Source organism: Callithrix jacchus, chromosome 16 (genome assembly GCF_049354715.1).
Source record: "Callithrix jacchus isolate 240 chromosome 16, calJac240_pri, whole genome shotgun sequence".
Classification (NCBI taxonomy): Eukaryota; Metazoa; Chordata; class Mammalia; order Primates; family Cebidae; genus Callithrix; species Callithrix jacchus.
This window is the reverse complement of record NC_133517.1, coordinates 53,638,673-53,660,230: the sequence shown is the minus strand read 5'-3', so window position 1 is coordinate 53,660,230 and position 21,558 is coordinate 53,638,673. Positions and strand designations below refer to the sequence as shown.

Genomic DNA, 21,558 nt, shown 5'->3' with positions numbered 1-21,558 from the left:
CGGCTCAGTGACCCGCAGTGTTGCCCAGGGATGGCAGACGCTGCCCGCCACCCTGCGTGCGCTGCACCCGGCCAGAAGTCACTGTGTGGTCCGCGCCCCCCCCCCCCGGCTCGGGCCGGGCCCCCGGACCGCACCTTTGAGGGAGCTGATCTCGTGCTGGATGGCTCGCGAGGGGTCCATGTCTGCGCCGGGGCTGAGGGCGGCAGTGCCACCGCCAGGCAGAGTCCAGCCCCGCACCGCACTGCCCAGGCCAGCGCCGCAGCCGGGGGAGGAGCCCGGAGGTCCGGGGGCAGGGCCTGCTGGCCAGGGGCGGGGCTTCAGCTGATCAATGAGCCGGACAGGGCCGCCCCGGGCGCATGCTCCGGGCCACACCGCGCACCCCTCCCTCCCAGCCCACTGTTCTGGGGCACGAGACCCCGTTAACCCCAGCCAGACTGCTAGGTCACCAGGCCGGATCCAGGAGCGCTGGGATGGCCCACCCCACAGATCCACAGCCCCTGGCCCACCCCACAGATCCACAGCCCCAGGCCCATCCCACAGCACCCCTTCATCCGCTGCCAGGAGCCCTGCTCAGACTGTCCTGTGGGACACAGGTTCCAGGGCCTCCAAGCCGTCACCCATACCCTACAGGAGACACTCACCCATCTGGATCTCCCAGCGCCTGGACTGGCAGGCTGCTGAGATCAAGCCCCCAGGACCCTGGATGGCCACCTCCCACCTCCCCAGCCCCAGCAGTGTGCCCCTTCCTGGGAGCGTCTCCCCTCCACGCAGTCCTGGGCCAAGCACATTCTACACTGGCTCCCAAGATGACAGGTCCAACCTGCACCCTGGCCTCTGCCTCTCCCACCCAGCCTCAAGATGCCCCATAGGCAGCCCCACAGGTCCTGCTGGCTGCACCCCTCAGTATGCGCACCCGCCAGCATCTCCATTGTCACCAGGATGACACTGCGGCTCCATCCCACCCCCACTCCCACCACTACCACCAGGGACCCTCTGCGGCTGCTCTGATTCAACCACCCCTATGGCTAATAAGGTCAGCCTCCTCAGCCCGCAGAAGTACTGTGTCACTGCCCACCCCTGGGGGAGCAGGTTGCACTGGCAGGGTGAGGTCAGCTCTGCCTCACTCACTGCAACACAGGAAGTCACGGAGGAATGCCTGGGCCCTGCCCACACCACGGGCACCCCTTCAACACTGGCCCTGGAGTTCGACCCACCCCAGTCCATCGTGCTGGGCAGTGCAGGGCAGGATGGCCTCCACAATATGTGACCAGCCTGCCTCAGTCTTCAGCCAGGTCCTTCCTCTCCCTTCACCCACAAGCCCCTCCCCTCCTACAAATAGGCTCGCTGTATGCCAGCTTGGGGCTGGCATGGAGGACGTGACCATGACCCAGGATCAAGGCTGGCAGCTCCCACAGGTACAAGCTAATGGGCACAGAGCCAGGAGCCAGCCCCACCTGTGCTGCAGACCCAGCAGTTCTGGGGTCTCCGCCTGTCCCTGCCTTCCCTGGGACTCAGCCAGTCTCAGGGTGTGGGGAGTCTCAGGAAACAGCAGTTGGCAAACTTCGGGAAAATGGTGAAGTGAGGAGTTAAAACACAATTCCGAGCCAAGCAAGGGGGCCCATACCTGGAATCCCAGCACTTTGGGAGACTGAGGCAGGTGGATCGCTTGTCAGGAGTTTGAGACCAGCCTGGCCAACATGACAAAACCCCATCTCTATTAAAAATACAAAAATTAGCCCATCATGGTGGTGCGTGCCTGTAGTCCCAGCTACTTGGGAGGCTGAGGCACAAGAATCGCTCGAACCCAGGAGGTGGAGGTTGCAGTAAGCAGAGATCGTGTCACTGCTAAATTCCTGGGTATGTTTTACGAAGCTGTATCTGGGTAATCCTAAATTTGGCCTGCAAGTGAATAGTACTTCCTTATTAAACCTCAAGTGAAACTGACAGATATTTGTAAATAGATCTAAAAAGTTTATACATTTAAAAAAAATTGTTTTTTATTTTTTGGTTTTTTTTTTTTTGAGACAATGTCTCACTCTGTCACCCAGGCTGGAATGCAGTGGCTCAATCACAGCTCATGGCAGCCTTAGCCTCCTGGGTTCAAGCAATGCTCCCCCCTCAGTTTTCTGAGTAGTTGGGACTCTAGGCATGCACCACCACTCCCAGCTAATTTTTTACGTTTTTATACAGTCTGTCTCTGTGTTGCCCAGGCTGGTCTCAAACTCCTGGGCTCAAGCCATCTTCCTATGATTACAGGTGTGAGCCACCCTGCCTGGTCTGGATCAATTTTTTTAATTTAATGAATGAAAATTTTCCTCAGCCTAGGGAGTTTTGTTTTGTTTTGTTTTGTTTCGTCTTGTTTCATTGAGGCAGAGTCTCCCTCTGTTGCCCAGGCTGGAGTGCAGTGGCATGATCTTGGCTCACTGCAACCTCCGCCTCCTGGGTTCAAGCGATTCTCTGCCTCAGCCTCCCCAGTAGCAGGGACTACAGATGCACGCCACCACGCCTGGCTAATTTTTGTATTTTCAGTTGAGACGGGGTTTTGCAATGTGGGTCAGGCTGATCTTGAACTACTGACCTCAGGTGATCCACCCGTCTTGGCTTCCCAAGGGCTGAGATCACAGGCAAGAACAGAATTGCCCAGCCAGGGAGATTTTCTTTTAAAGATTAAAATGCATAAAATTGAATATTACAGGATTGGCCAGGTGTGGTAGCTCAGCACTTTCAGAGGCTGACACAGGAGGGTCACTCAAGCCCAGGAGTTCAGGACCAGCCTGGGCACCACAGCGAGACACTGTCTCTGCAAAAACTAAAACACTAGACTGACATGGTGGCCTGTGCACCTGTGGTCCCAGCTCTCTGGGATGCTGAGGCAGGAGGACAGCTTGAGTCTAGTCCACCCAAGGCTGCAGTGAGCCATGGTCGCACCACTGCATTCCTGCCTGGGAAACAGCAAGACTGACTCAAAAACAAACAAATATGACCATAGTTTAAAGCTAACAAGAAGGTGAGGGCACACAGCTGTTCAGAGAAGGAACACACAGGTTTTCATGTAGTGACTCTGCCTTTAACATACCCCCTGAAGTTAAGCTGCCCACCTGTGAGTGGCCACCATGGTCACCTGTGGTCACCTGCAGCCAGAGGCTTATAGACAAGCTGCAGCAGCTGCAAGGTCCCGTAAAGAAGCCCCTGAGACTGCCCAGCTCAGCCTGCCTGAAACAGTGGCCACATGGTGCAGCCTTGGAAGTGGCGGTGGCCACGATGACCCTGGGAACGCTCAGCCAGATGCATGTTAGTCAGCTCTGTGGTTCCTTCCCGGCACAGGCTTCCCAGAGGAAGGGACAGCTATGTGGGGACAGGCTGCAGACAGCCAGCACAGGAAGAGGGGCCACAGGCATCAAGGCCCTGATGCAGAGGAAACAAGTCCAGGCAATCCCAAGAATGTGGAGGTGGTTACAGCCAGGAGGGGGGCTCCTGGAGACAGAGCTGTGGCCAGGGATTTCAGCAGGACAGGCAGGTCCCAGGCTGGCAGTGAAGGGCCTGCGAGCAAGAGATTTAGGCAGCAGGGAGGAAAGGGAGCCGGGGAAAGGAAGCTGGACACCCTGGTGACAGCTCTGGAGCGTGGGAAGCAAAGCCCCGGCCACTGCCCAGGAGATCTCATTGCTCTGGGTCCCCGCAACCAATTCACGGATCACAGACGAGTCTTGCTGAAGAAGCACATGGGTCTGTGTGTCCAGGTCTATGAACTGGAAGGACCCCAAGGCTGCAGCCGGGCTCACCAGTACCAGTGCCACGGGAAAACTTACCAGCGCCACCGGAAAACCCTTACCAGCGCCAGCGCCACCGGAAAACCCTTAGCCAGTGCCAGTGCCACCGGAAAACCCTTACCAGCGCCAGCGCCACCAGAAAACACTTAGCCAGCACCAGTACCACCGGAAAACCCTTACATCTAGCTTCTGCTTGGCTGGTCGAACCCAGCACAGCTCCATGCCCAGCTGGGGTGCCATCAGGTCACCTGGTCAGGTCTCACACCCTGGACAAAGCCAAATCTTCTTGAAGCTTCCTGCAAATCCTCCATCCCACTGGGGACCCCAGGACTGAGGTTGAGCCCAGGCACCACAAATAAGCCCTCCCTCCTTCCCAACCCCTCTGTATGGGCACAGAGCAGCCCCCTGTTCACCAGTCCCCTGAGGCCTTGGCTGCCGTGGCCACAGCCCAGGCCGAGAAGGGGCTCCAAGCCAGTCCCCACACCACACCTGCACATGGGATGGGCCCACTCCGGGGGCCCTGTGCACCACCACCATGCCTGCCCCCAGCTTTGCCCCTGGTCTTCACACCCACCCACCCACCCGGCCCCTAGACCCATGGCAGCCAGCCCTGCTGGGGCTCTCTGGTGGTGGTGGAGCAAGCCAGTGGGCCTTGACCCAGTGATCCCATGCAGAGGTGACCTGTGACAGGCAGACACCTCCACCTGGGGCCTCCTGCAATAGCCCCAGGGAGACCACGCCCAGTGAAACCTGCCATAGATTCATCCCGCACACACCCAGCCCTCTAGACACACAGCGCCCTGCTCTGCTCCCCGCCTAAGCCTGCAGCAGGTCTGCAGGAGCCACCTCACCTGCCCCAGGCCTCTGCCCACAGCCTTGGCCCAGCAACGGCCCGGCCTCTGCTGATGCTGTGGGACTGGGGCAGGAGGAGGGCCTCCTGTGCAAAGTAGGGCTCAGGGCAAGCTCAGTCAGAAGGCCACCCTGCAGGGCCCCTGGGGTCCAGGGCCAGCACTGCTGGTCTAGATGCCTACCAGGGCTCCTGGGGGATCCCAGTAAGGGCACAGGAGACACAGGGGTGACCTCTCCAAGCCACATCCATCTCCTCTCTCTCCCCTGCAACCCCAGTACAAGAGAATCTCAATACCAGGGGTCTGTTGGAGACCAATTTAGGGGGAAGGTCCTGGCTCCCACCCACATGACCCATCCATCAGGGGGCCCATCATTCCAAAATATCTCTCACACCTGTCTTGTGCCCACTGTCTCCACCACACCCTGGCCTGGCCACCACCTTTTCACCTCAAGGACAGTGGCAACCTCCCTCATTGCCCCCCACCTCCAAGCGCTGGGCACACAGCAGCCAGCGCTCTCCGAGCACAGGCTGGTCCCACCACAGCCCTCCAGAGGCTGCCTCACGCAGGCACCTGCTCCTCTGCAGCAGGGTGGACCCTGCCAGGCCTCTGCAGAGAGGCTTCTTGCCCGGCCGTGGTGGCTCCCCCTTCCCTCCCTCTCAGGTCTGCAACACCAAGACACCTTGGGCCACTGGGGCAGCTGCCTCAGCCCAGCACCAGACACAAACGTGTCACACAGGAAACACGGAGCAAGATGTACTTCCGAGAACCCTGTTAATATCACTGACTTCACCGGTAGATTAAAGGAGAAAAACCTGCATCTCGATCTCAAAAATTCTGGTAACTCATTTGATGAAAACCAGCAACTGTGAGCAGGGGTGATGAGTACACTGTTAACATGAGAACAAATGCCCCTCACAGCACAGCGTGGCACCCTCCCAGAGCCAGGCGGGGCTGCTGGGGGGGGGCACGTGAGGGCGAATGCGGACAGTGCAGGCCCGCACTCGGTCCAGCGCCAGGGCATGGGGCAGTATTTACCCAAGTCAGCACCTCCTCTTGGCACCTGCAACAACTCAACACACCACTTACTGGAGCTCAGAAACAGTTCATTGAGAGGCTGGCTTCCAATGCAGTTAAAAGACCCGAGAGATTTCTTTAGGCCAGCGATAACAAGTTAGGAAAAGACAGCAGGAAAAACCCTTCATCAGCACAAAACACTCCGGAATAAGGTAACTGACAACCGGTCAGAGCTGACACAGGGAATGCTGGGGCTCCAGGACAGCTCCAGGACCAGGCTCGGGTCTGGAATGCAGAGGTCCCGGCTGGCAGATGCCATGCTGACCTACGTGCTGACGTGGCTGCAGTTCCGCTCACCCTCCCACTGGCTCCCAGGAGACTCATTACACAAGTCCCCATCAGACAGCGAGGCCATGTGGCTTGTCTGAAGCTCCAACACTGGGTGCTGGGCAGCTGAGAGGAGTCAGCTCACTTGGGCACTGCCATTGGGATGCCCCTCAGAGAAAGGACTGCAAGACCTAGCCAGCAACTTAGAAATTGTTTAAAAATTTTGTCTGAAACCTGGTGTGGTGGCTCACGCCTCTAATCCCAGCACTTTGGGAGGCTGAGGCAGCCGGATTACTTGAGCCCAGGAGTTCTAGACCAGACTGGCCAAAATGGCAAAACCCCATCTCTACTAAAAATACAAAAATTAGCCAGGGGTGGTGGCTCACACCTGTAATCCCAGCTACTTGGGGGCTGTGACACAAGTATCACTTAAACCCAGGAAGTAAAGGTTGCCTTGAGCTGAGATCATGCCACTGCACACACCAGCCTGGGCAACAGAGTGTGGCTCCGTCTCGAAAAAAGAAAAAAGAACTTAGGTCAGGTTTGGTGGCTCAGACCTGTAATCCCAGCACTGTGGGCAGCTGAGGTGGGTGGATGACCTGAGGTCAGGAGATGGAAACCAGCCCAGCCAACATGGCGAAACCCCATCTCTACTATAAATACAAAAATTAGCTGGGCGTGGTGGTGTGTGCCTAGAATCCCAGCTACTCAAGAGGCTGAGGCAGGAGAATCACTTGAACCTGAGAGGCAGAGGTTGCAGTGAGCTACACTCCAGCCTAGGTGACAAGAGCAAGACTCTGTCTCAAAAAAAAAAAAAAAAAAAAAGAACTTATAATAGTTCACATTCTTCCCTTGATCAAACTTTAAAAAAATAAAATAGAAATCGTGTTGGAATAGAAAATATTCATGTGACTCAAACACTGAGCAAGACACAAGCCTCACCCCCTCCTCCTCCCTGTCTCCCCTTACCCACACACGCAATGTGAAAATCACTGTTAGTGACTATTTATTTCTCCAGAATTTCTTTACGGAAAGTCAAGCAAATACCATGGGATTCTTGGTTTTCTCCTTTTCAACACAAACGGTGAAATCTCCCAGGCACCGTTCTGCCCCTGCTTCCCATCCTTGCTGCAGCTGGAGGCCTCCTGCTCTGCACAGGGACCTCGACCCCGGCCGTGCAGAGCCACACATTGGGGCCATCTTCTGCCTTGACACACACTGCATTTCTGGCTCTGACAGACCCTTTCTCTGGCCTGGTTCCCACAGCTTCACCAACAGAACCTAGAAATCCAGATTTTTTTTTATTTTTGCCAATACGATAGGTAAAAAATGGCATATTGGTGTAAATAAAGCTTAAATTTTGAAAACCACTTGCCCCAGAAATTCCACTTGTAACACCAGTCATGTTGACGCACGAGGACCCAGCTACGGCACTGTTCACTGCAGCCGTTTCTAATATTAAAAAAAAAATAGGTCGGGCGTGGTGGCTCATGCCTGTAATCCAAGCACTTTGGAAGCCAAGGCGGGTGGATCACCTGAGGTCGGGAGTTCAAGACCAGCCTGACCAACATGGTGAAACCCCGTCTTCAAAAAAATAATAATAATAAGCTCAATGTCCTATGAGAAAGGATTGATCAGTTTTGCCATACAGAGGAATGTTGTATTGTAAATTAATGTCACAGAGACACGTCCAAGCTGTATCAGTATCACTAAGTAAAACAAGTTACATATGTCTAAAATACTTCATAACGTTAAATTATGAAATTACAGATAAATTAACACACACTAAAGAACGCTGTGCAGGCTTTTTCATTTTTTTATTTTTTTGAGACAGAGTCTTGCTCTGAAGCCCGGGTTCACTACAGCCTTGACATTCTACGTTCAAGAGATTCTCCCACCTCAGCCTCCCAAAGTGCTGGGATTACAGGCATGTGCCACCATGCCCAGTGTACACACTGTTTAAAACAATGACTATGGAACATAGGTTCCACATTAACCCACTCCTGAAGGGTAGGTTGAATGGTGGTCACAAAAATATATGTCCGTGTCCCTGGAGCTCATTAAAGTGGCCTTATTTGGACACAGGGTCTCTGCAGATCTAATTAAGTAAAGGATCTTGAGATGAGATCATCCTGGATTACCTGGGTGGGCCCTAGATCCAAAAACAGGTGTCCTTAGACATGGAGAGACACAGAGGCAGGAGCTGGCATGGCGCAGCCACAAGCCAAGAAGCAGTGGAACCAGAAGAGGCCGGCGTCTCTTCCCGATGCCTTCGGAGAAACCGTGGACCTGCTGGTGCCGGAATCTTGACTTCTGGCCTCCAGAGCAGTAGAAGGATCCCTTTCTACTGATTTAGAGCACTCTGCTTGTGATTCTTCCCAGTGGGAATCACGGGGAGTCAATACGGACAGTGAGCAGGAGCCGGTGCTACTGTGACAAGTATCTGAACACGTGGATGTGGCTTCGGAACTGCGTAATAAGCAGAAGCTGGGACATCGAGGCACACAATAAAAGAAAGCCTGGCCTGTCTGACCAGACCGCTGGCAGAAGTATGCGTATTAAAGGTGCTTCTGGTGAGGCCTTGGAAGGCAGCGAGGCACATATCATAGGAAAGCAGAGGAAACGTGCTTCTTCCATTGAAGGAAAACTTGGCTGAATCGTGTTCACTGTTGCAAGCTTAATAGAACTTGGAAGCCGTGAACTTGGAAATTCAGCTGAAAAGATTTCCAAGCAAGGTGTGGAAGGTGTGGCTTGGCTGCTTCTTGCTGCCTATGGTGAGTACAGGAAGAAAGGGATAAATTGAGGAAGGAACCGTTGAGAAAAAGGAACCAGCATGGGTGAGCTGGGGTGTGTGCAGCCTATTTAGATTGCAAGTGATAATGTCGAGAGGTTCACGGTTAGGAAAGTGTGTTCTGCAGAGAAAGACATCTCTGGAGAGATGAGCTGTGTGACTCATGGTTCCATTCACCCATCTCAGCAGAAGCCAAAAATAGAGCCAAGATTATCCAGGGAGGATCTCTAACGGCCTGGCTCCCTGTGACATACAAGGGAGACCCAGAAGGTTTATGAGAATGTTGTACCAGCAGAAACACTCTCCACCTGGATTGAAGGGGACAGAGACAGGATGAAATGAAGGAAGGTATTGGGCTTCTGCAAGTCTACAGGCAAGAAACAGGATGACAGACCCAGGCAGTCACAAGCATGTGCTGCCCTTTGAGAAAAAGGAAGAATGACTCCAAGGTCAGAGCCTCAGGCCTAGAGGCAGAAGCCAGCGGGGCTGCAGGTACAGAGGGAGGAGCACTGAGCCACAGAAGGGCCTTCCCAGGCATTCCTGTTGTTTTAGGTTTGTGGGTACAGGAACTTCAAACCTTGAAACCTCAGGGAAGTCATCCTGCTGGATCTCAGACGCGCTTGGGACTGGCAACCCCTTCATTCCTTTGTATTTCTCCCTTTGCAAACACTGACGTCTAGTCTATGCCTAACCCAACATTGCAGTTTGGAGGCATAACACTTCCTTTACAATTTAAAAGATGGAGAAAAATTGTGCCCCCTTCTGGACCCTACCCAGAGCCTCACCACCGCCTGATTTAGACGCAGCTTCCGTGAGCAGATTCAGGACTTCTGAGCTGATCAAATGTTGTTGCTCTTGTTTTTTTAAGATAGGGGCTCGTTCTGTCACCTGGGTTCAGCCTCCAGGGTTAAGTAATCCTCCTGCCTCCACCTCCTGAGCAGCTGACTCTACAAGCCAGGTGCTACCACACCTGGCTGATCTTTTATTTACTTACTTTTTTGAGATGGAGTCTTGCTCTGTCACCCAGGCTGGAGTGCAGTGGCACAATCTCAGCTCACTGCAATCTCCACCTCCTGGGTTCAAACGAGTCTCATGCCTCATACACCTGAGTAGCTGGGATTATAGGTGTGCGCTACCACGCCTGGCTGATTTTTGTATTTTTAGTAGAGGCAAGGTTTTGCTACGTTGGCCAGGCTGGTCTCCTGATCTCAAGTGATCTACCCACCCGGGCCACCCAAAGTACTGGGATTACAGGTATGAGCCACGGTGCCTGGCTGAGCTGATGGAATTTTAGACTTAGAGTTGATGCTACAATAGGTTGAGACTTTGGGGCATGTTGGGATAAGAAACATTTATTTTGGAAGTGGGGCAGACATAAATTTTGAGGGGCCAGGGGACAGACTGCAGTGGGTCCCCAAAAAATACATCTATGAACAATTCTCTGGAACTCATAAATGGTATTTTATTTGGAAAAAGGATCTTTGCAGGTGTAATGAAGACAAGGATCTTGAGATGAGATCATGCTAGATGACCCAGTGGGGAGGCCTACAGCCCGTGCCAGGTGCAGAGGGCCACGTGAGGATAGATGTCAACGCTGGAACAGTGCAGCCACGAGCCCAGCCACGCCGATGGCCACAGGAGCTGGAGAGGCCTGCCCTGGAGCCTCCGAGGGAGTGTGGTCCCGCCAGCATCGTGAATTTGGATGTCTGGCCTCCAGAACCATGACAGAATATATTCCTGTTGTTTCAGGTTTGTGGGTACACGTGACCGCGGCCACAGGAACTTCAAACAGGGCACATTCTTTGGGGGTATTTGTATTCTGCAAGCGACCGTGCATTCTTGTGGCTGTCATGACAGTGGCATCCAGCTGTGTCTCATAGGCCTGCTCCGTTAGCTTCCCAGGTAGCCACTCATTTAGCAAGAAAGAAGAGAGAGATGCACTTTCGAAAGGTCAAAAGACACATTCATTTGAAAAAACAAAAGAGCAGAATAAAAATCGTAAAAGCCACACCCGAGACACTCACTGCAGATACCTCACACTTGATCTTAGGCAAAGACAGAGATGCGATGCTGAAGACACCTCTTCTGCCATCCCTGCAGACCCGCACTTCCAGCCCTGCCCAGCCCTGCCCCCACACCACCCGCCCTGGTGTGCCCCTATGGATGGCCTTCCCTACTCTCACTGTCCCACTTGGCCCCAGCCCGCCTGACACACCAGTCTGCCCAAGAGCACCCGGACTCAGACCAGCCACGCTGATGCTGTCCTGAGGCCTTCCTTTCCCACAGCACTGGCCCTGGGTCTGCCCCTACTCCTGGAGCCACACGGGGACACAACGTGATCCCCATCCCATTCCTGGTCCTGGATCCCCTTTGCTTCCCGGAAGTAGCAGCAACAGTCCCTGCCAAGAGCTGACCACCAGCTGGGAGGACTCTTCTGCAGCCAACCAGGACCCAAACTCCCAAAGAGCAGAGGAAGAGAGGGAGGAGAGCAGGCCCTGAGGGCCGACGTCCCAAGTGCTACAGGATCCTGTCTTCCCAGCTGGCACTCTCCTTCCACCATCTGAACTGCAGTTTCCAACTCCCCTTCTGCCTGGTCTGTTGTCATGCCAGGCCACCGCCCCTACAGATGACCCGGCCCATGCCCCATTATGGGTCCCTGACCTCACAACCCATGCCCCTGCTCTCCCAGCCCCACAGCTCCCTGCCCACTGTGGGTATGTGGGCATCACCCATCCAATCTGACCACACCCCACACAGTCCCATTGAGGTCCCTAACACCCCCTCATCACCTGGTCCCAGCACCATCCAGGCCTCACCCTGCTCCCAACGAGGCTCTGCTTCCTCACACCCCTTCTTCCTTCACCGAGCCACCAGGCCCCTTGCTGTGACTGCTATACAGCTTCCCACTACCCTGCTTCCTGGCTGCCTCTTCTCATAGGCCTCTAAGCTCTGGAGGACCCCAGACTCGGAGCTCTGGCCTAAGGCCTGCCCTAGGGATGGCCCCCGAAGCGCCGCCTCCCAGCCTGGCCTCCCCAGCTCAGCCTGGCATTTCCTGCACCTCGGTGCCTACACATGCATTCTCATCTCACAGGCATCTCTGATTTTATGCACCCAAGGCTAAGCTCCGGCTCTTCCGCCCTCTCTGTCACAGGCGAATCCTCTCTACCCCAGGCTGCTCTCCACCTCCACTGCCACCACCAGGGTCTCCTTGGGAGACCCCAGGCCAGGATCTCGCAGGGGTCCAGCCAGCTCCAAGTCTACCTTCCTCTCCCACCCAATGCATGTTTCAAGCCACACCTGCCACAGGACAGGGGTTCGGCTCGGGGTACAGAGGTGCAGCGACACACAGCCCCTGCGTCAGAGAGCTGGATGGGCAGAGGGGAGATGTTTACAGTCGTCCCTGTTACCCAAGAGCCCACAGCCAGACCCTGTGAGCGAAACACCAAACGAGAAGCTGAGGCTCGGTGAACATCTCTGCCTCAGCCCCGAGCAAATTCCACAAAGGTCAACTATGCAGACGTTTAAGGAAAATGCGCCAGTGTTGGAAGCAACTCTCAGCAGACGGTGGGATACAAGAAGGCCACTTTAAGCACAGCATAAAATCTAGAAATCATAAAAGACTGGTGAATGTTAAAAATTGATATAGTTGGCTGGGCAAAGTGGCTCACACCTGTCATCCCAGCACTTTGAGAGGCCAAGGCAGGTGGATCGCCCGAGGTCAGGAGTTCGGGACCAGCCTGGCCAACAAGGTGAAATCCCATCTCTACTAAAAATACAAAAATTACCAGGGCATAGTGGTGGGTGCCTGTAGTCCCAGCTATTTGGGAGGCTGAGGCAGGAGAATTGCATGAACCGGGGAAATGGAGGTTGCAGTGAGCCGAGATCGCACCACTGCACTCCAGCCTGGCGACAAAGCGAGACTCCATCTCAAGAAAAAAAAAAGTGATATAGCTAAAGACACTATAGACAGAATTAATCAGAACTGATGCATGGTGTGAGATCCATCCATGGTGTGACCAGCTACTGGGGACACAGGGGGACCTTTCAAGGAGCTGGAAAGTTCTGTTCCGTGAGCTGGTGCTGATCACAGGCAACTTCAAAATTTAAGCTGAATACAATCGTATCAGCAGGGGATGGGTTCTGGACTCCCCATGGATACCAAAATCCACAGGTGCTGAATCCCTGATATGAAAAGATGTAGTAGCCAGGCCCGGCAGCGGCTCACAGCTGTCATCCCAGCAATCTGGGAGGCCGAGGCAGGAGGATCCCTTGAGCCTAGGAGGCTATTTTATTTTTGTTTTAAGAGATGGGGTATCACTATGTTGCCCAGGCTAGTCTCAAACTCCTCTGCTTATGTGAGCAGCCCTGAAAGCATGATGGCAAGTCAAAGAAGCCAGACACAGGGCTGTGTCCATTTACCTGTGAGCACGGGAGTTCGAGACCAGCCTGGGCAACAACCCTTCTGAGTAGGCAATTCACAAAGGAAGAGCTGCGAATGGTCCACAACTCTAGGAGATAAAGCTCACCGCAGTTAATGAGCAAAGAATTCAGGCCGGGGGTTGCTCAAGTCTGCAATCCCAGCACTGTGGGAGGCTGAGGCGGGGTGGCTCACTTAATGTCAGGTTCAAGACCAGCCTGGCCAACATGAGAAACCCCCGTCTTCACTAAAAATACAAAAATTAGTGACCAGCCTGGCCAACATGAGGAAATCCGTCTCCACTAAAAATACAAAAATTAGCTGAGCCTGGTGGCACACACCTGTAATCCCAGCTACTTGGGAGATTGAGGCCAGAGAATCGCTTGAACCCAGGAGGCTGATATTGCAGTGAGCCAAGATCACACCACTGCACTCCAGCCTGGGCGACAGAGCAAGACTCTGCCTCAAAAAAAAACAAACATTGGTGTAAAGCTGCACGACTTGAGTTAGACAATGGCTTCTCAAATATGACACCAAAAGCACAAGCAACCAAGGAAAAAAACAGATCAACTGGAGTCATAAAAATTAAAATGTTCATGCTTCAAAGGGCGCCACTGGCCAGGCGAGGTGCTTCACTCCTGTAATCCCAGCACTGAAGGAGTCTGAGACCAGCCTGGCCAACATGGTGAAACCCCATCTCTATTAAAAATACAAAAATTAGCTGGGTGTGGTAACACGCACCTCTAGTTCCAGCTGCTTAGGACGCTGAGGCACAAGAACCACTTGAACCTACTCCAGCCTGGGTGACAGAGCAAGACTCAGTCTCAAAAAAAAGACACCAGCAGCAAGTAAAAAGGCAAAAAGGCAAACCACAGAGACAGAAGATTTTTGCAAATCTTGTTTCTGATAAGAGACTGGCATCCAGAATATACAAAAAAACGATTACAATTCAATAATAACAAAAGCCAATTTCTAAAAGGGACAAAGGATCTAAAAACACATTTCTCAAAAGAAAACGTATAGACAATGGCCAACAAGCACATAAAAGTGCTCGATGTCCTCAGCCTTCAGGAAACGGAAATCCAAATCACAGTCAGACCCCACGTAACACCCGCTAGGACTGGATGTCAATTATCCGACCAAAGAGTCAGATAATAACAAGTGTTGATGAGGATGTGAGGAACTGGAAACCCCGCCCCCGGCTGTCACTGGGAATGCAGAATGGCGCACCCACTTTAGGACGCAATCTGGCAGTTTTTCAGACGGTTGGATATAGAATCACCACACAGCAGAGCAATTCCACTCCTAGGCATCTACCCAACAGAAATAAAAAAGAAATACAACCACATAAAAACATGCATTTAAACGTCCAGCACAGCATCACTCATAACACCCAAAAGGTGGAAACAACCCACCATCCACCAACTGACAGACTCATAAGCAAAAGCGGGCACTTCCAGACCACGGAACTGACTCCAGCATGGGGAGGGTAAGGTGCTGACGATGCCCTGACGTGAGCAGCCCTGAGACGCCCCGGCAAGTTAAAGAAGCCAGACCCAGGGCCAATACAGACCAGTACAGACCAGCGTGGGCCAGTGAGTAACCACAGAAAGGAGAGCAGTGTTGCCAGGGGCCAGGTGACAAAAATGTCCTGGAACTGACAACTCGGAATGTCCTAAAACCACTGAATTGGACACTTCGAATGGGTGAACCATACGTCCTGTGAATTACACCTCAATAAAGCTATTAAAAAATACTGACAATCAGCCTGAGATCAACCTAATTGGTGCTGACAGGAAAAGCCAGTGGCTCCAGAGGAAATCGCAGTCCAAGTCCTCCCGCCCCCTCTCACGGTGATCACTCAGCCGGCACCCGGGCCCAGAGGTGCAACTCTCACTATTTTACTTTGTATACTTCCACCCTGCTTGATTTTTTTTTTTTTTTTGGTGCATTTTACTTTTGACAGTAAACACCAACCAAAATTCCTCTCCAAAAAGCCCCAAATAACCTGCAGCCTCCCCTCTGCCAGCTGAGCACCAGCCGCTGCAGACGACGCCCTACACCATCACCCACTCACCCGTGCAAACACCCTGCAGTGCTGGCTGAGGGCCTGGGGCTAGTGCCAGGGACAGATAACCAAGCTCAGAGTCCAGGACAGGGGAGAGTGGGGACACATGAGCAGGTCACCAGGCACAATGGCACTGGGCATGCCCAGAGCTGGCGACGGGTCCTGAAAAACATGAAGGCCACAGGCTGGGCACATGCCCTGTGGGCACCGAACACACCCAGCCCCTCTCCAGGCCCACTTTTCCTCCAAACCAATGCAGGACTCCCACCCCTGGCCCCTGCCCCACACCAACCCCACCCACTCACCAGTAGTACTCACCCCTGCCTCATTCTCACCCCTGCTGCCCCTCCAGGACCACCTCGAAGCACCCCTAAGCCCCACTACCATCCCTAACATGACAACCTTAAAGTCTCTACCCCCCACTGCCCAGGCCCCTGGCTGGCCCCACTCCCCACTCTCTGTCCTGTGCTCATGCCCAACCCCCAGCACAGGCCCCTGCCGGCAACGCTGCAGCCCCGCTGGACGGCTCTTTCTTCTGTCCTGTGCTCATGCCCGACCCCCAGCACAGGCCCCTGCCGGCAACGCTGCAGCCCCGCTCGACGGCTCTTTCTTCTGTCCTGTGCTCATGCCCGACCCCCAGCACAGGCCCCTGCCGGCAACGCTACAGCCCCGCTGGACGGCTCTTTTCTTTCTTTCTTCACCGAGCCACTCACCTCCACTCACCTGCATAGCCACAACTCTCCCCTAGAACTGTCCCCGCCCTGCCTACCCACCCCAGGCCTGTCCAGGCTCCCATAGTGGGGCAGGACAGCCCAGCCTCTATGAGCTGTCACAGGCCAGGCTTGGGGGGCCGGGCAGCTGGACGCGAACTGTCTAAGTCACCAGCCCACAGCCCTCAGCACGGAGGCCTCTCCCACGGGGCGCTCAGAGCTCTCCCACCATAGGCCACAGTGGCCTCAGCCCCAAAGGAATCTGCCCTGGATGGGGGGCAGGGAGAATGGGGGAGCTCAGGGGCTCAGGCAGACAGGAAGTTGGAAATGCTCTGCGTGGAGCAGTGGCTGGCTGACTGTACAGGAAAGACTGGGGATTTCCAGGGGAGAGCCAGGGAATGACGTGTCCAGGGGAGGGTCTCAGACATTGTGGGGTAGGGGTAAAGGTCACCAGGGTGAGGGACAGGGAGTTGTCTCTGTGAGAGGGCAAGGTGAGGTGGAAGCAGGGGCAATGCCACAGCAGGGAAGAGGTGGGGAGACTAAGTCAGAGCATCTCTCAGTTCAGGGATCAGCTGTGCAGGGGCCCCTGGGTGCAGGCCTCCTTGGAACCAGCAAATGCTGAGCTGGGCACAGGACAGGGGCCCACAGCTGCTTCTCACAGAGGGACTCGGGCTGCCTCCCCATCACCAGCTGGATGTACCATGCCCTCCTGCCTTACCTCTCTGGGGATACCCTCCCAAAGTCCCTCCACCCTAAGGACAGGAAGAGCCAGAGCTCCAGCCATCTAGCAGGTCCAAGGAGCTCACAGTGGTCAGGCCTGGAATGCTGTAGGGCACAGGGGGCCACATCTGACTTCCTGCAGGCCCTCCTCAGCCTTGGCCCATGGCTCCCAGACACAGGTACCAGCCCAGCCCGTCCCTGTCCCCTTGTCGCCAGCCTGGAGCTAAGGAGACTTGGAATGCCTGGTGCACTCACTGAGCCTCAGCACCTGCCTTCCTGCTTAGCCACTCTCCGGCCAGTGCCACACACATGTGGGCAGCTGCACCATCACATGATGACTCCACTTCAGGCAGGCACCCCGGCACCCCCTGCCCCCTCACCAGCCTCCACGACCAAGCCCAGAAGGACTCTGTGTCCAACACAAACCCTGGCCTCCAGAGGAGCTGAGCTGGGGAGGGAAGGCCCTGAGATAGGGTCCCAGCAACCTCCAGCTATCTGTCTGGCTCACACTCTGGATGAATCAGAAGTAACCCCTACCACAGGAGGTAGAGGGAAGACAGTCTGGGGGCCAGGAAAGCCTCAGCACAGCGCCCAGGACAGGCTGGGGCACCCTAGGCAGCCCAGCAACCCAACCAGACCAAGAACCCCAGGAGGAAACGATTCTGCACAGGTCCCACACTTTGAACAGAGCGGTCAGCTCAGAAACAGCTCTGTCCTGGGGCTTGTCAGGAGGACTGGAGCCCAGGAGGGCAGCCGCTTCCGTGCCCTGCACCCCAGCACCCGGCCGGGTGCTCCCTCCAAGGCAGGGCCAGCTGTGCAGAGCATGAGTGACAAGCTGCCCACTCAAGGCCTCCCCAAGGGTGTAGGAGTGTCTCCCTGGCCTGGATGAACTAGTCACACAGGCAAAGGCGCTGGGCACGGCGCTGTCAAAGAGAACCACAGCAGCACATCCACCCTGCCCCAGAGCCGTCCATGGAGGACACCTGAAGAAGGTGAGCTCAGGGCACCATGAAACCTACCCAGCTGGGCGAGGCTGTGGTAGAGAGCAGCACCATGGGGCCCCAGCAGGACCTCTCTCCCTGAGCTGCCCTTGGGGGCAGAGCCAGCAAAACCAGCCACGTGGAGCTGGAACCTGCTCTGATGGGCTCTGTCCAGGGCCCCCACCCGGACCCTCCCCAGCAGCTCAGTCCCTTGCCTCTAAGCCTCTGCAGGCTGGAAGCCAATGCGATGTCCACAACTGCCCGGAGGAGCCAGGCAGCTGGGCTGCAAGAATGGCCAGCGCACGCCAGAGACTAGGAGGGTTCAGGGGCTCCCTGTGGGCATGGATTAGGGCAAGGGGGTCTGCTGAGGCACCAAGCAGGTGGGCAGGCCACTCTGATGCTCCCCTAGCCTGACCCCTAGCCCACAGCTGTCCCCCAAGAAACAGAAGGGGTGCGTGGGGGTGCCCTGCCAAGGAAGGGTGGCAGCCCAGGCCCTCGCCAGTTTGGGGAGGTGAGGAGAGGCGGCAACTATGCAATCCATTGCCAGGCGGCGCAGCCACCGCTGTCCCATGCAGAGGTGCCCCAGAGGAGGGGCAGGGGATGGCTCAGCCTCGACCCATGAGTCTGCTGGGCGCTGACACCGAATCCTGGCTCAGACAGCCGACCCCGACAAGCCCTGAGCGCCCCCACCCGCCCGCGGCCCACCCCACCCACCCGCACCACGAGATGCCCTATTAAGGGCATGGCCGCGGGGGCTCAGCGGCGCGCGCCCGCCCCCTTCCCTGGGCATGAGCCAGGAGGACGAGGACGACGGAGTGGCCGCCACCGTGGACGAGGTGCCAAGCGGCGGGGCTGTCCGCAGCCCCGGGGCCGGCGCCGTACCTTTGTACTTCTCGCGCACCTCCTCGTAGGCCTGGATGAAGTCTTGCTCGTCGGGCGGCGAGCCGGGCGTCAGCAGGGCGGCCATGCCGGCGGGAGCGAGGCGCGGGGCGCAGCGGAGCCTCCAGCAGCCGGCGGCCACTCTGTCCCCGCGGCCGCGCGCGCCGCTTAAAGAGGCCGCCCCCGCCCCGCCCCCGCACCCAGGATGCCCCACGGGCGGGCGGGGCCGGGCCGGGCGGCGGCCGGGCAGGGGGAGCCGGGTCTGGGCGCCTCCCGGCGGGCGGGCCCCGCGGGCTCCGCGGGCTCCGAGTCCCGCACACACGCCTCTTCCCGTTCCCGCCCGTGCGGCCCCAGCCCAGGGGCGACAGGGACCTGTCTGTTCCCCGCCGGGCCGGCGACCTTACTGCCTCCGAGACGCGCCCCTGCCCGCCCCGCTCCTTGCTCCCTGCGCGCCGCTGAGAACTTTCCCGTTGCAACATTGGAGACGACTGAGTCGGTATAAAGAACCCTTAAAATACCAAAACAAACAAAAGTTAAGTGCACATAGGAGGACTGGAATCGCCCATTCACAGGAGAAAATGCTTCGTGATCATTAAAACTGCTCTTTCCACCCATCAGCTTGGCAAAGCCCGGCTCTCCCAGCCTTCACCAATGTGGGCCACCCTTTTTTTTTCCTTTTTTCTTTTAAGACAGAGTGTCCTCAGTCACCCAAGTGAATGCAGTGGCACGATCTCGGCTCACTGCAACCTCCTCCCGGGGTTCAAGCGATTCTCCTGCCTCAGCCTCCCAAGTAGCTGGAATTATAGGTGCTGCCACCACGCCTGGCTAATTTTGTATTTTTAGTAGAGACGGGGTTTCACCATCTTGGCCACCCTTTCTGGGATGCCCCTGGCCATGTTTTCTTCAAGTTTAAAACCACATGTCCTGTAACTCAAGTCCGGCCTCCAGGAAGTAGGTCCTAAGGAAACCATCAGGGAGGCAGAGCCCTGGCATGGGGTGCTGGCTTCGGCAGTGAGTGCTGGAGGTGGCCACAATCCTCCAGGGCCTCAGGACCGCCCCCCCACTCTTCCACAACTGTGAAGGTGATGCTGAGAAGAGCCCAGGTGTGGGAACGATACAAGTGATTCCCTTTCAAGTGGAAATAAATGACTTATTTCTTTAAAAAGTCCGTGTGATGTGAAAACCTCTGAAGCTCATGCACCTCACACCAGAAGCTGGGGCTGGGGCTGGGTGCACAGTGGTGACCCTCTCCTTCCCTCCTCCTTGCTCACACCCGACGCTGGGGCTGGGGCTGGGGCTGGGTGCACGGTGGTAACCCTCTCCTTCCCTCCTCCTTGCTCACACCGGAAGCTGGGGCTGGGGCTGGGGCTGGGTGCACAGTGGTGACCCTCTCCTTCCCTCCTCCTTGCTCACACCGGACGCTGGGGCTGGGGCTGGGGCTGGGGCTGGGTGCACGGTGGTGACCCTCTCCTTCCCTCCTCCTTGCTCACACCGGATGCTGGGGCTGGGGCTGGGGCTGGGGCTGGGGCTGGGGCTGGGTGCACGGTGGTGACCCTCTCCTTCCCTCCTCCTTGCTCACACCAGATGCTGGGGCTGGGGCTGGGGCTGGGGCTGGGGCTGGGTGCACGGTGGTGACCCTCTCCTTCCCTCCTCCTTGCTCACACCGGAAGCTGGGGCTGGGGCTGGGGCTGGGTGCACAGTGGTGACCCTCTCCTTCCCTCCTCCTTGCTCACACCGGACGCTGGGGCTGGGGCTGGGGCTGGGGCTGGGTGCACGGTGGTGACCCTCTCCTTCCCTCCTTCTTGCTCACACCAGACACTGGGGCTGAGGCTGGGTGCACGGTGGTGACCCTCTCCTTCCCTGCTTCTTGCTCACACCAGACGCTGGGGCTGGGGCTGGGGCTGGGGCTGGGTGCACGGTGGTGACCCTCTCCTTCCCTCCTTGCTCACACCAGACGCTGGGGCTGGAGCTGGGTGCACGGTGGTGACCCTCTCCTTCCCTGCTTCTTGCTCACACCAGACGCTGGGGCTGGGTGCACGGTGGTGACCCTCTCCTTCCCTCCTTCTTGCTCCCAGCAGCCCCACTTCCTGCAACCTCCTCAGGGCTCAGCACCTGGCCTTGCAGACCTCTCTGGCTCCCGCAGGGGCCCTCCCTGCCCTCCGGCTGGAACAAGTCAGGACTCTCCAGCCTAAGCCTAGAGAGCTACGGCTCCTCCCTCTCCTAGCACACCCTTCCCATGGCCTCCAGCTCTAGGTCACCCACTTCCCTCCTGCCCTCCCCCTTCCCCAGGCCTCTCGCTGGGTCCTTCCCATCCTTCTCCCAGGATGGGCAGCTACTGGAGGGCAAGGCCAGATCCTGGCCCAGGAAGAGGCTGGGGCTCCAGACAACCAGGCACCCCCTCGCTAGACACTGCTTCTACATTCCCACATGCCCCCCTTCCCCATGGTAGCAGCCAAGACCGAGGGCCTGGTGGGCAGCTCTGTCCCAGGAGCCCAAAAAATTATCCTTGTTGCAGCTGGGCACTGGACCGTTTTAAAGTCAGTGACGGATGCTGCGGCCAGAAGCCCAACCCCAGGTCTCAAGAACCGCCTAGGCGGGGCCGGCAGGTGGCGCTGCGCCGCCTGCACTCACCTGGGACGCGCGGATCCCCCCAGGCCTCCCATCCAGTCCCAGCCCCAGTGCCCGGCACGCGGCGCGAACCCAGTCAACCCACCGCGAGAACCCAGTCAACCCGCGTGTGACACGGAGATGCACAGGCAAGGTCCTGCGCAGTTACCTGCGATGCGAATGACCGCCCGCTCCGCAGGGTCCAGGACACTCCCGTTGGTCCTGGCGCCACCCGCGCTGCGCCGGCTCCGTTGCGTTTTCCCAAGGTTCCAGGGCAGCGTGTCGCCAGGGCTGGGTGAGCCACTGCTTCCATTGGAGACATCTTCAGCGACTGCCCGAACCTCAGCGTCCTCACCCGACATGGCCTCCTGGAGGGGGAGCAGGAGGGGGTCATATCTCTGCCGGTTCAGGAGTGGACTCTGCACGC

General features: G+C 56.6%; 1 protein-coding gene across 15 annotated transcripts in view; it reads right to left on the bottom strand.

The window, feature by feature from the left end:
• PLEC (plectin) overlaps positions 1–21,558 on the bottom strand; it is a 60,492-nt gene that overhangs the window by 37,623 nt on the left and 1,311 nt on the right. For 6 of the 15 annotated variants that reach the window (XM_035276851.3, XM_035276854.3, XM_035276855.3 and 3 more), the window contains exon 2: positions 21,301–21,499. In XM_035276851.3, the coding sequence (XP_035132742.3) occupies positions 21,301–21,493 (193 nt within the window). In that variant the 5' untranslated portion in view covers positions 21,494–21,499. Of the gene's footprint in view, positions 1–134; positions 244–18,527; positions 18,670–21,300; positions 21,500–21,558 lie in introns of those variants that run through there. The other 9 variants (XM_035276860.3, XM_078352937.1, XM_035276862.3 and 6 more) reach the window with 2 other exon arrangements.